Source organism: Pyrgilauda ruficollis, unplaced genomic scaffold (assembly GCF_017590135.1).
Source record: "Pyrgilauda ruficollis isolate IOZ18807 unplaced genomic scaffold, ASM1759013v1 scaffold2, whole genome shotgun sequence".
Classification (NCBI taxonomy): Eukaryota; Metazoa; Chordata; class Aves; order Passeriformes; family Passeridae; genus Pyrgilauda; species Pyrgilauda ruficollis.
Genome location: NW_024519206.1, coordinates 14,355,322 through 14,368,596, shown reverse-complemented (window position 1 = coordinate 14,368,596; position 13,275 = coordinate 14,355,322). Strand labels below are relative to the sequence as shown.

The 13,275-nt window shown below is 38.4% G+C and overlaps 1 protein-coding gene across 5 annotated transcripts in view; it reads left to right on the top strand.

The window, feature by feature from the left end:
- Positions 1–12,751, top strand: part of TBC1D5 (TBC1 domain family member 5) — a 316,256-nt gene extending 303,505 nt beyond the window's left edge. For all 5 annotated transcript variants that reach the window (XM_041466381.1, XM_041466380.1, XM_041466383.1 and 2 more), the window contains 3 exons: positions 1,227–1,306; positions 2,062–2,238; positions 8,890–12,751. In XM_041466381.1, the coding sequence (XP_041322315.1) occupies positions 1,227–1,306; positions 2,062–2,238; positions 8,890–9,183 (551 nt within the window). In that variant the 3' untranslated portion in view covers positions 9,184–12,751. The remainder of the gene's footprint in view (positions 1–1,226; positions 1,307–2,061; positions 2,239–8,889) is intronic.
- The last annotated feature ends 524 nt before the right edge of the window (positions 12,752–13,275 follow it).

Here is a 13,275-nt window from a genome sequence, read left to right as displayed (position 1 = left end):
AACTTGTGTTTATACACAAGTTTTAAACTTACCTCTCCACTTCTAATCTTTCTTCTTGTCCTGTCTCCCACATCTCATTATATTGCTATTTATTCTGTAAACACAAAACTCATACCAAATTACTCAATGCTTTTACTTGAAACTTCATATTGTTTTAGAGTTGGCAGTGTCATCATATCTGTCCTTGTCAGGATCATCTGTTAACAGCAGGTCACTGATTTGGGCCCTGAGCATGCAGGATGTTGTTAAAAACAAACAAATGCAATGCAGGTGTGGATTAATTGCACAAAGCTCTAATTGTGAAGTACCTGGGATACACATACTCGTGAGCAGCAAAGCATTCTTCCCCAGTGAGGAAGAATGTCACTGAGGGATTTGGGCTCAGTCTGTGTATGTAAGACAGGAGTGGCACAAAGGTCTGTCATTTTAGTTGACAGATACCATCTCATCCTGCCTGTCTCTAGGAATCTTTGCTGTTTTCTTAAAGAGTAGGAAAGCAGGAGCTGGGAGACCAGAGAATTAACTGAGTCTGCAGAGTTACTGGAGTTGTAGTTTCTCTTGGCTGTGTTGGAGTGTGGAGTTGCCTGGGGTTTTCTTCCTGCAAGCACTCTATACCAGGGTAGTGAAATGCATCCTTGAAGGACCATGCTGTGGGCATGGAAGGTAAGAGTCTCCTGAAGTGTTGGTACTGCACTGCTCCTTCTGTCAAATAAGTTTCGCTCGGCCCTGAGTCTTTTACCTAATAGAAGATAATAGAAGGGGAATTAAACTTTTTGTAGTCTTTCTATAAAGAATATTCTGGCATCTGCAGTGGCCATGGGATTAAGATGAAGATTGCTGTGCTTCTACCTAAACCTTTCTGTGAGATGCAGCAGATTTCTCTATTTTTGAATGCTTTCCAAATCATTTTTATGTTCAAAACTGTATGTAACACAGAGGCTGGTGTGGTCTTCTAGGGGCCAGTAGTAGCCTGAGTTCCTTGGTACACAGGGACAACAGAAGTCCTGCCGGAGCAGAGCATTGCTGGAGGCTTCCTGGCAGCAGTGCCAGGCTCTGGCTGGCCTCACCTCTGCAGTTAATAAGGTTGTCAATCTCTAGGTTTGGATACAGAATTGTGTTTGCAGGTCACAGAAGTTTGTTTTGAAAGCATCAGTCAGCAATAAGTAAAAGCACATTTGAGTTTATTTAGGATATTTTCTCTCTTTATCTTTCTTTTGATGTTACAGGAAATATTCAGGAAGTCATTCTGCAAGAACGCTTGGAAAAAGAAGATGAAATTCTGGTTTCCTTGGCTGGTTTGAAGCAGGTATTACTATTGCTTAGCTTAACGTTCTCGTGCCCTTCAGAGCTATCAATCCTTTATCATTTTTTTCTCGTGTTTTATTCTTTTTGTATACTGCTGTTTTGTCTTCTTGTAGCTGTTTTACTGGTGCATCAAACCTTGTGGTGGATTTTTATTTGTAACAATAAAACTCAGCTATAAAGAGTTCAAACAATTTGCACAGTATTTGCTCCTGTGGAAGTTTTGGAGGCCTCAAATCAAAACTAAAATGCAACACCAAGTGCTGGACTTAAGCCATGCTGTCATTTTTCTTAATGCAAAATGTACTTGCTAGACAACAATTATGCCCGTGTCCCCATTATTTCATTGTGACAACACTTGAATATCATTGAATTAAAGGAAAAAATACTACATACATAAAATGAGAATGCTGCTGAGCATCTGTAGCTCTGATTATACTGCCCTCTCCTCCCTCAAAATACATTTTATGAAGAGCAATGTGACATATGTTAAACCTATAACGAGGCAGGGAGTAATCTTAGCAGTTTTATTCTCTTTAGATTTCTTGGATAATTTTTTCCAGACTCTAATAGAAACCACATTTCACTGTTATTTCTATCTTTAGCCAATATAGGTATGAGTATTTACTTTTTTCCTAGCTTTTCAAAGCAAATATTTTGGGGAAATGGTGTATGAAAGCAGTCTGCACAGATGTTTAGAAAATGTAGAGTTCCTCCCAGTTTTTAACTTATATCCTTTCCCTTCCTGTTCAACAACAGATCAAGGATATCCTGAAAGGTTCATTGCGTTTCAACCAGAGCCAGCTGGAAGCTGAAGAAAATGAGCAAATCACTATTGCTGATGATCATTACTGTTCCAATAACCAGAACAAGGGTTCAGGTGATGTCCTAAAGGGACCTGTCATGACAAAGCAACAGTTCATCTCAGGACAACAGGTAAAATAAAAACAGGTAAAATAAAATAGACTTCCTCTAGCATGTCCAGACATTATGTGGGACACACCATCATTCCTGGTCCATATGAGAGTGGGTTAAAAGTGTATCTCTAGCTACTGCCCTTCTCTGATTAATTATTTTTCTTGTAGCCTTATGCTCTGCACACAGGTATTTAAGTCTAAGTGTTAGGCGTTTGGGGGCAGTTCTTTAACACTGTTGAATCACAGAATCACAAATTAATTTCCTACAAAAAAAAAAAGGTGAAAATTGCAGGTAAATGTTCCCATACCAAATGTTCCCACATGATTATTCTCATTGTCCTTGTCCTCCAGGATCCCATTATGTAAGAGCTGATTAACTGCATTGCAGTGTATTCATGGCCTGTGCCAAAAAGGAAATAGCAAGGAGGTTGCTTTTACCTTCTACTTCATTGTATTGACTTTCTCCTTGAATCTGTAAACAATGTTTTACATGCAAAGCATAGAACATAGGACAAGTTCATAGACAAAGGGCCCTCTCTGTCTAAGACTCAGTCCAACCCAAACATGATCTTAAAAATAAGTACTTTTGTGCCTGCTCATTTCTATGTTGGACTTCTGTTAAGTCTGCCACCCTGCTGCTGATACTCATAAATCAGTAGCAGCATTATCAACTCAAAGTCTTAACTGAGTCTGCAGTCAGTTCACTTTTGACAAGTTCACTTAGGAGCTACAGGAAATATTTATTCATTTTCAAATAATGACACAAGGTCATTCTGATTTATTACACACAATGCCCCTGAGTTAGAATACTTTGTGTTAAATATATATATTTTAATTGTATTTTGGTATTAAAGGCAATACTGAGATTTTTTTATACTCAGTAATGGTGAAGAGTAAAGCTTTGCTAGAGAGTTTCAGTTTCTTGCTTAGCTGTTGGCATTATAATCACTACTTTCTGCTATAATAAGGTATCGTTTAAACCGGTACAGCATATTGGACTGTTCATATAATGGCCTCCTATTTTTGCCCTTGATCTCCTAGCATTTTCTATGAAGTACCTTTTATTTTCTTTCCAAAAATGGTAAATAATGTTTTTTGATGATTTTTTACTTCTGGAAACTAGAAGGTAGAATGCCATATAACATGGCAGCAAGCTGTGTGAGGGCGGGTGGGTGGTTGGATGGGTGGATGTGGGTGTGTGTGTGTGAGAGAGCAGACCCTACTGATGCTGGAGAAGCCCTTACCCAGAGGCTGGTCTAAACCATGTATCATGGACATGCTGGACTCTGGATATTGAAAGTGGAGCAGGTGAAGCCTGGTCTGCACAGATTTCTCTCCAGTGCAGATTTTCAAGGTGCAAGATGTACAATGAGGTCTGGGCTTATCCCAGTGTGTGGTCGGTGTATATACATCCTGCCCCAGGAACTGAGTGGCATCCATGGCTCCCACAATTTCAAGGCTGCTCATAAGTCAACTATGGGCAATGTGAGTAGAGTTTGTACAAGCTGAGCTGCTGCAGAGTATTAATGAGGCATTAGCACTGCATGGTTTATGTTTGGAGGTGCAGCACATTCATATGGATTAGCCTCCTCTCCTCTTATCTTCAGGAACTTCCAGTTATGCTAATGAGCAACAGCACCTCTGAAGGAAAGGAAAAGATTAGTGTTAGAAATGGTACTCCAGGAGGACTGGTGGTATCCTTAGTTAGTTAATTAGGGATAGTTTGTCTGTCTGTCTAACTAGCCCCTGGTTAGTCTGTGCTGTTTCCAAGCCCTTCATCTTTAACCACTATGCATAAAATCAAACAAAAAGAGGAGAGCTTTGGACTCCTTTTAATAAAACACAGGACAATAAAAGTGCGGAATAGTGGACTGTGATATTAGACATTGATGGGCTCAGTTGTTGGCCCAAACCAGGCCACAGCCCAGGTTTTTAGCTCTGCTGAAGAACAGGGGCTGCACCGGTGCCCTGGGTCATGCTGAGAGTACTTACTGAGAGCTGCAGGGGATTAAAAAACAACCACTTCTAGCCATTTTAATGCTTTTCTTGCTTAATAAATTTCTACCCTATTTACATTTTCTGGGACTTTGGTGATGCCCATAATTTTATTTGATGTGATTTGTACTGTAGAGATTTTTCTTTGCTGGAGTTATAGGGTTATTTTCTAGGACACTTGAAACAGTTACAGGTGTAGCTATTCTATAAATGAGATTAAAATCTGGCCTTTTGAGCCTGGTTGTTATATAAGTATAAATTATTTATCATCTTAGCTTTTTTTAAAAGTGTTCTTCCTCTTTTTTGTATCAAAATCCCTTTCTGCAAAATGAGGATAGGGATATAGTCCTTCTTTAGAAAGGAAAGCTGCAAAATTAAAAATGCAAAAAAAATTAAGATAAAGGCTAAAAGGAATGAAGCATTTTTTGGAATGTTTGGCTTTGGTAGCAGCATGCAGTTGACAAACAGAAGGCTTCTGTTGCTAAATAATGAATGATAATTAACACATTATCTTGCCTTTATGTCTGTTCAAAGAAGGAGGCAAAATGAGCTGCTGTTCTTCTAAGCTTTCTTGATTTGTATCCTTGCAGTTAGTTTTAACTCATTCACAGTGTGAAGGCAAATGAAATAAGCCTGGTCCTAGTGGCTGATATTCATCAGGAAAAATTGTTTGGAGAAGCCATATGGCAACGGGCGTAAGGTTGTTAACTTTCAAAGCTACTGGAAGTATAATTCTGTCATTTTTCATTTATTCAGTAGTGGCAGCAGATGGGAGAAAACATGCTTCACGTCAGCATGAGTTTCCTGAAACAGAAACAGGCGAGAGAAAAAGGAAGGAGGTATTTTACCTCTGGAAATACCAGTTCCAAAATACCAGTGTATGCTAGGGATAGGCAAACATTCACCCGCAGCCCTTTTATAGGATTTTGGGGTCAATATCTCTGCTTTGCTGCTTCTCTGTTACTTCAGTGAGCTATAGATCTCCTTAACCAAACCAAAAACTGAGTGGCATGAAGAGTACTCCTGTTGGGAAGCTCAACAGTAACAAGAAATTGGGATGAGTGATTTTCTTTCCTTTATTAAAGAGCAGGATGCTTTTTCAACTGCACTAAAGCATACTCATGAAAGCAGAATTTAGGAAACTGGGGAGTACCAGAAACAAAAATACTGATCTTGCTGTGCAAGTGTTTCACTAAGTAAGATGCGTGTCACCCTACGCAAGGTAGAGGTTGAGGGCTGTGTGGACTGAAATAAATGATTCTTGATAGCTTGGAATAATAAAGTGTATAATTTTGAAAAATGAGGCAGTACTGCATTCCCTGAGAGCTTTTAAATAGAAGTGTGGAAAGTGGCCAGGTGAATTATGTGGCAGTGGTTGTTTAGAGGAATGTATGTTTCTGTTGTACAGGGCGGGGGGATGGGAACAATGTTCTGGCATTTAGGGCTCCCAAAAAACTATCAATACAGGCTGGAAGATTAGGGATTGAGAATAGCCATGCTTGAGAAGGACTGGGAAATACTAGTGGATGAGAGGCTGGACATTTCCCAAATGGGCACTTGAGCCCAGAAATCCAACTGTACCCTGGGCTGCATCCAAAGCAGTGTGTCCAGCAGATCAAGGGTGGTGATTCTGCCCCTCTGCTCTGCTCTGCTGAGAGCCCACCTGGAGCACTGCATCCAGCTCTGGGGTCCCCAACTCAGAAAGGACATGGGCCTGTTGTAACAAGTCCAGAGCAGTGTGACAAAGATGATTAGAGGGCTGGAGCACCTCTCCTATGCTGAGAGAATTGGTGATTTTCAGCCTGGAGAAGAGAAGGCTCCAGGGAGACCTCATTGTGGCTGTTCAGTACTGAAAGGGGAGCTTAAAAGAGAGGGGGAGACAAATTTCTTTTTGAAGGGCCTGTTGCAATAGGACAAGGGGCAATGGTTTTGAACTAAAAGTGTTGGTTTAGATTAGATCTAAGGAAGAAATTTTTTTACTATGAGGATGGTGTGATACTCTGGAACAGGTTTCCCAGAGAGGTGCCCCATCTCTGGAAACATTGGTGCTCCAGGTGGACAGTGCTCTCAGCAACCTGCTCTAGTTGAAGATGTCCCTGTGCCTTGCCGTGGGAGTTGGATTATGTGACCTTTAAAGGTCCTTCCAACCCAAACTAATCCGTGATTCTGTGTTGGTGGAGCAGAGCCATGGTTGTGTGCTGCCTGTGTCCTCAGCCCCCTGGTGATGGCAGCTGACTCACTGACAGCTCATGAAGACAGCATTTCAAACAGACAAGATGAAAGCAAAAGGCTAATTACTAACAAATGATGCCTCAGCTCAGAAGTGTTTAAACAGTGAAGTATCTCTCCTTGTAGGATAGAACTCTGCGGTTTTAACTTCATGGAAACTGCTTGAAGTTTTTGACATTTGAACTACTCTAGTTCTGTATGTATCAGGAGTGTTGGAGATCAATTTTGATAACACTTAGAAAAGGCTAGTTGTTGATCTTTTGAAAACCAATCTGTTGGGTTTTGTATGAATTTTATTAAGTCTTCTGCGAAAAGGGAGTTACTACCAAAAATAATCAATGCCAATTTCTGTCAGTGTGACGACTGTCTTGCATTGGGACAGGTAACATTTTGGACTCAAGATACTTCCAGCTGCACTATAAAGTAGTAAAATCGGTTCATTACAAAACAGAATATTATATGTTATTAAACCTATAGTAATATTAATTATATAATATTATTATACCTGCATACTTGTAGATAACACACAAAAATTATAAATTATGAGAACAGGATATTTCAGAATTTGTTAGAAAGGGAGATATTTGAATCCTTATTAATATAAATTTGGGCACAATTCTGTATTTGAATATATTTTCCCGTTCAGCTGATATTTATCTTCATTGTGACTTCTAACAATTTGTAATGACTATGCAAATGACAACCAAAGTCTTCCAGCTCCCTCATTTCATCTTACAGTCATTCATAATCACAGGTGGGTTTTGCTTCCTGAGCTACAAGAACATTCTGATCTATAATCAGTACCCAAAACAAGAAAATCATTTTCAGCTGTAATAATAAATTTTGCAAAATAAATTGCAAAATAAATTTTGCTGGTGGTCATGGATTCTGTAACTGCAGTTGTGGCTTGCTGATGCTTGTGGTACTCCAATTTTATATACCATGCTGTAGGTTCACCTTTATCCCATTCAGATTATTCATCTTTTTTCTTTTCTGTAACTGCTTTCTTGTTGTTTTTTTGTTTTTTTTTTTTTTTTGTTGTTGTTGTTTTTTGTTTTTTTTTAATACCTATAATCTCTTCTCACCCCAGAATGAATTTACTTTTCTTTTTTTCTTTTTTTTTTTTTTTTTTTTTTTTTTTTTTTTTTTTTTTTTTTTTTTTTTTTTTTTTTGGAAGGGTCATAGGTGAAGGGCTTGTATTGCCACAAATGTGGGCATACACATTTCCCTTTACTTTTCCTTTATCTCAGTCTTGCATTCATGTAGTCAAATATATTGGTTTCAGCATCACACCACTTCAGGATGCTTGTACCTACAGACTGTTTGGCAGGTTGCATTATTACTCTGAAAAAAAAACCTGTGTGGAAGCAACCAAGAAAGCAGTCATCTTCTTGCCAGAGGAGCATAGCACCAGACAGGAGCTGAATGCAGCTCTTACAGCAGGAAACAAAGTGTTGTCCATTTGGGTTGCAACCAAGCTAAAAGGCTGCCAGTTGTCAACAACTGAGAAATCCCATTCTGCTGTGTATGGCAGTCTCCCTTTCTAATTACATATAGCTCTGACTGGAAAAGCTGGGATTCTGAGTGTGGCTGGTATAATGGAATATAAGATTGAGACTTCATAGAGTTTTCTGATGCACTAATGCATGGTCTTGAGCTACTACCTAAGTGCTCAGGGACACACATTTCCCAAGGTCTAACCAGACAGAATTGGGGTTCCCAGACCCTCATTTTCTGGAAGAGTTAGGAAATAGTCAACAACACTAGCCCTGGAAGCTCTGGCAACCCTGATTTTTTGAACCCAAACTGGTGCACGCTGAACCAGGTCTATGGGTGGTTCAGATTTCACAAGTCAGGGTTTTACTAGGAAATTTTATATCAAACCATTCTCCTGACAAGTTCCAAAATGCTATTGTACATGCAAACCAGCAAAAAATTTCTCAAAATTACTTCACTAAATACTACAGGAACTCACTGTATTTGCTGAAAATCTTCACAGCTGTAATGTATGTGTTTGATGCTTCGCTGCTGTGGTCACCATGTGGATGCACTATGATGTTGAGACATGTAAGACTGTTAGACCACAAAAAGTATGTTTAGATTGTTACATTTTATGCTTTTTAAAATTAGCTCAGTAGGTCAGAGCATGGTGCTAATATGCCAAGGTTGTGGGTTTGATCTCTGTGTGGGCTATTCACTTAAGAGCTGGGCTCAATGATCCTTGTGAGTCCCTTCCAGCTCAGAATATTCTGTGATTCTGTGAAATAACAAATGATGTCATCCAAAGTTAATATCCACTTTATTTTTCACTTTATTTAGTCGTTGCCATTTTTTGATAATAATTATTCCTTTGTCCCATTCCCATATGCCTGACATGCTTCATAAGCCTCGTTATGTGATGATACCGGTGTTCACTTCAAGTCCTTTCTGTGCCATTGTTTCACAGACTACAACTGATCCGAGCACTAGTGAGAGCAAGAGTGCTGATGACTATATCATGGTTTCCAAAGAAGAGGAGAGAAGTAAAAGTGCTGTTCCAGAGCCAGCGCAGCCCCTTCAAGCACACAAGGAGGCAGCAGTGAAGCCAGAAGCTCCGTCTCGTTCTTCTTTGGTATTTTCCGACCCTCTGATGGGTTCCATTTCAGCCTCCTCCAGCAACCTGAGCTCCAGCCCTGATGACGACAGTAGTAATAACAGCAAAGATTCTGACTTTGCTATTGTAAGCCCACTGGACATCTAAAGAAACAGGTTGGGAGAGTTTGGGAAATCTGTCATTACAACTCAGCTCTAATTTCTGTGATTCCACGGGTTGGAAAATTCTTTGGATTACAAGGACAGAAAATAGATAAAGGTAGCCCATTTCAGCTGCCAAAAGCCTGAATTAAAATAAAGAGGCAAAGAAACAAAAAAAAAAAAAAGACATAAATTTGCTACTTTCAAAAAATAATATATACATTTTAATAACTGCCTTAAATAAAGACCCAGTAAAACCCAGTTCTAATACACAATTATTATTGATTATGCTGTTACCCTACTTAGGAGCTTTGTTACTATAGAACTGTTGCTTTCCCAAAACATAGAATAGTATTTGCTAGGTACCATAATGGAAATGCGTGGATACCTGGCATCAGACCTGAAGCAGCAAAGACAGGCTAGATTTAATATTGTCCTTTTACAAAATATGCTTGACTGGGTTTTCTGTGTAGGAAAGGGTACTGTTTCTTCAGAGACTGTGATTAGAGAAGTAGGGAATGAGTATCAAAAAGATTAAAGGCATCATCCTGGTAGGAAGTTTGTTCGCCCTTGAGGAATCCTGGTTTCTTCATTTTCATCCTGCAATAGCCTGAAGAGTGTTCAGGGCAGAGGTCTGTGTAGTTGTTCCTCAGTGCTTACAGGAGACTTATGTGGCAAATTCCTTGAGAATGGAGACCTACACAACAGAGCCTTATTTGCCTTTCTCTGCTTTTTTCCGTTGAGAGTTCCCAGTTCATCTCTTCCCTTCTTTATCTTTGTCTACTTTTGCTTCCCCTGGCATGATTTTTTTAATTTTACTCAGACTACCGCAGTTAAAAAATAGGTACAAGGGAAATAACAGTATTTCATAATGTAGACCTGAGCTGGTTGAACTAAAGCTAGCCTGAGTGTGATAACTTACCAGGGAAGGTTGCAAAGTGAAATGAAATGTTCATAATTAAAAGCACTTTATGTCTCATTGCTATTATCTTCTCTAGACTCTGTTTACATATATTCCTATATGATTTCCATATTTCTAATCATGAGAAATATAATGGTGCAGCAGCATTAACCAACAGAAAGTTTCTAATTAACTCTGTTACTTGTTCTTCTATGAAAAAGCGTATTTTTTTCCCTTCAAGTCCATAGTACATTTAAGAGCAACTTTCTTCAAGTCGATAAGGAGGGCTTTCTGTACTCTCTGATCTTTTTAACCTCTGTTGGAATTCACAAAACTGAACTGGTGGTGAGTAGCCTGCTCCTCTTGCAGGACCCACACAGAGTTGGCTTGAAGAAGGAATGTTAGTATGTCACTCTGTCGCAGCAGCAAAAAAAAAACATTATTTGCTTTTAAGATGCATTTACACTTTATACCATGCAACAACTTCCTATTTGCATGGCAAAGCTTGTGTTTGTTCAAAGTTATAAATTGTAGTTATTTGCTGCTTAGTCTGTAATTGTAATGAAGTACCGTATCCCAAAGATGAGGTGACATGTAATTTGCTGGTCTTAGATTTTACAAGGTCTGTATCAGTGACTGAACTGAAGAGTTAATTGTCATGTAATTACATGGTAGCTGCCATCCTTACATGTTCAAAAGCCACCATGTAGATCTTCAGACATTATTTGTGCCTTGTAAAATGTTGAAATACTAAAATGTTATGAGCAGGCATAGCATCACACCTCTCTGTAACAGAGTGATGCAAGCGGTCAGATGACTGTTTAGATGAAAGATCTTAAATGCATAACATTTTGGAGAGGTGTTTATTTTGGTTTCATTTTAAGCTTCATAAAAGATCACTTTGGAATTAAGCATGCATGCCTGTCTCCAGTTTATTTTATTACCCCGAGTTTGCACAAATGCCAGGGGATTGGGTGGCTGGTTGATTTATTGATGTCTTTCAAGCTTTTCTGGCTTGAAGCTGTACAGCAAGGCTTGTGGCACCATCAGCAAAGGGTGGCTGTTGAAGAAGTACCTGTGCAAAGAGGAAAGAAATATTCTGGGGACAGAGAGAAATTTTTTATATTCTGTGATACATAAACCTTCAAAGATTCCAGTAGCTTGGCAGGAGAAAATGTTTTTACTTCTTTTTTATTTTTTTAAGCATCAGTCTTTTGATTTCTGTTCTAGTGGGTTGTTTCAGGGATCACATTGCTATTTTCTTGAACAGTCTCATTGCCAATGGAAGAGTGTGGTTTGTACAGGTTTTTTATTTTTGTAAATTAGTTGTATCTTTAATGTTGCATATTTTAAAACAGCAGTGAAAGTATATAAAGATTTGGGGAGTTTCTAAGAAGAATCAGTGAATACCGATGAGCTGAATGCATATCATGCCATGAGATATAATAAAAATCTCCAAAAGCAGAGAGATGATTATACAAATAAGATCAAAGTAACTCTAGTAAATTAATCTGGTTTGGTTGTACCATGTCCTTTCACATCTCAAATATGTTGTCTCTGATATTTGATCATAGTGCAGAGATAATTAAAAGTATTTTAGTATATTCATTGTTAGAAACTTGTGAGTTAGATAAAACATCAAATCATCATCCTGTTTTGTGTTAAGAACATACTGAAAGAGAAATTGTCATTTAAAATACAAGATTATTCTTTTTCTCTGGAAATGACCTGCTCATAATGTTCATGGATAACAATAATCGGATAGAAAAATTATTAGCATTGCAAATTGCTGACAAAAACTGATGCAGCATTAAGACTGCTGATCTGAGACTGTTTTACTGTATCTCACATCTGTAATTTATTACTTTAAAGTCTCTTGCATGTCATGTCAGTTGTATGTGCTGCAGAAAGGCAGTATCATATTTTGACTGGGTATTGATTTAGTCGTGGAGCTTTGTATCTTTACTCTGGAAGAACATTTAGCCCGCTTTATTAAAGAAAGAATTAACAAACTTTCTGGGTTGTGCTTGTGCTCTTTTCTCAAAAAAGAAGGAAAGCTTTTTGGCTAGAATACTGGAAGTATAATTTCTGAGAACTAGAATGATTAAAACTTTATCTATATAAGCACAAAAACTGATTATTACTTTAATCAGATTTTATGTATGTTATCTGGGGAATAAGACTGCTTGTCATATCTCAGCTAAACAATATAGAATATTTCCTGTTTTATGAAATTTCTTGTATCTGAAAATGAATCAATATTTACCATGACATAACTTTTCTGTAATTTCATGAAGCTGAGTGCAGTGTCATCATTGTGTCTCAACAACAGTGCCAGTATCTGTACAGTACATTTCTGAATCTCTATACTTAAGTTCACATTCTTAACTCTTTCCCATGATTCTCCAGTATGTTCTCATTAAATGGCATAGAGGCAACTATTTTAAAGATTACATTTCAGATTTAAGGTGTACTTGTGCCTGGCAGTTACAACGTCATTTGTTCAAATACATCCTAACATGAACAGATTTTCAAATTCTTGGTGTCAGCCCTTAAATAATACTTTTCACTTTGTGCTGCATGTGTCGGTCTAGAATGAATGATTCTAATGATTTATTAGACTTGAAAAGGTGCAATTTCATAAAATAAACTTCATTTGGCTACAGAATAGTAATTACACTGTCTTGTAATCTGTGCTGTTCTTTTGAGAGTGATTATATACAGTCTGTGCATCAGTGTTTGCCATGTCCCCCAATCTGCTAGACTCTGGCTTTAGTAGCTAAATTTAGAGATGAAAGAGCATGAAAAAAGATGATTAGAGTAACAGCAACTTGAAGCATGCACACAGGCTTTCCTGCTTCTCACAACTTACTTAACCACTGAAATGGTAAGGGAGGTTTTAGGTATGTGGGTTAATCCTGCAAGAGGCAAAGTGCATAACCCTAGAAACAGACAATGAGCTGGAAGGGGTGCAGCTTGAGACTCTGAAACTATGGGTTCTTTAGGGTAGGAACCATCTTTTTCTCTGATGTTCTACAACACACACACTGTCAAAATTAGGATAGCAATAAAAATGATATACTCATTATTTCCCCACATTTTGTTCTTTCAAACTGCAAGCTAGATTTAATCCAGTAACAGTAACTCAGCTGATAGCAGTAGTGTGGGAGCAGCAGAATCTGGTCCCACACTGCTGAA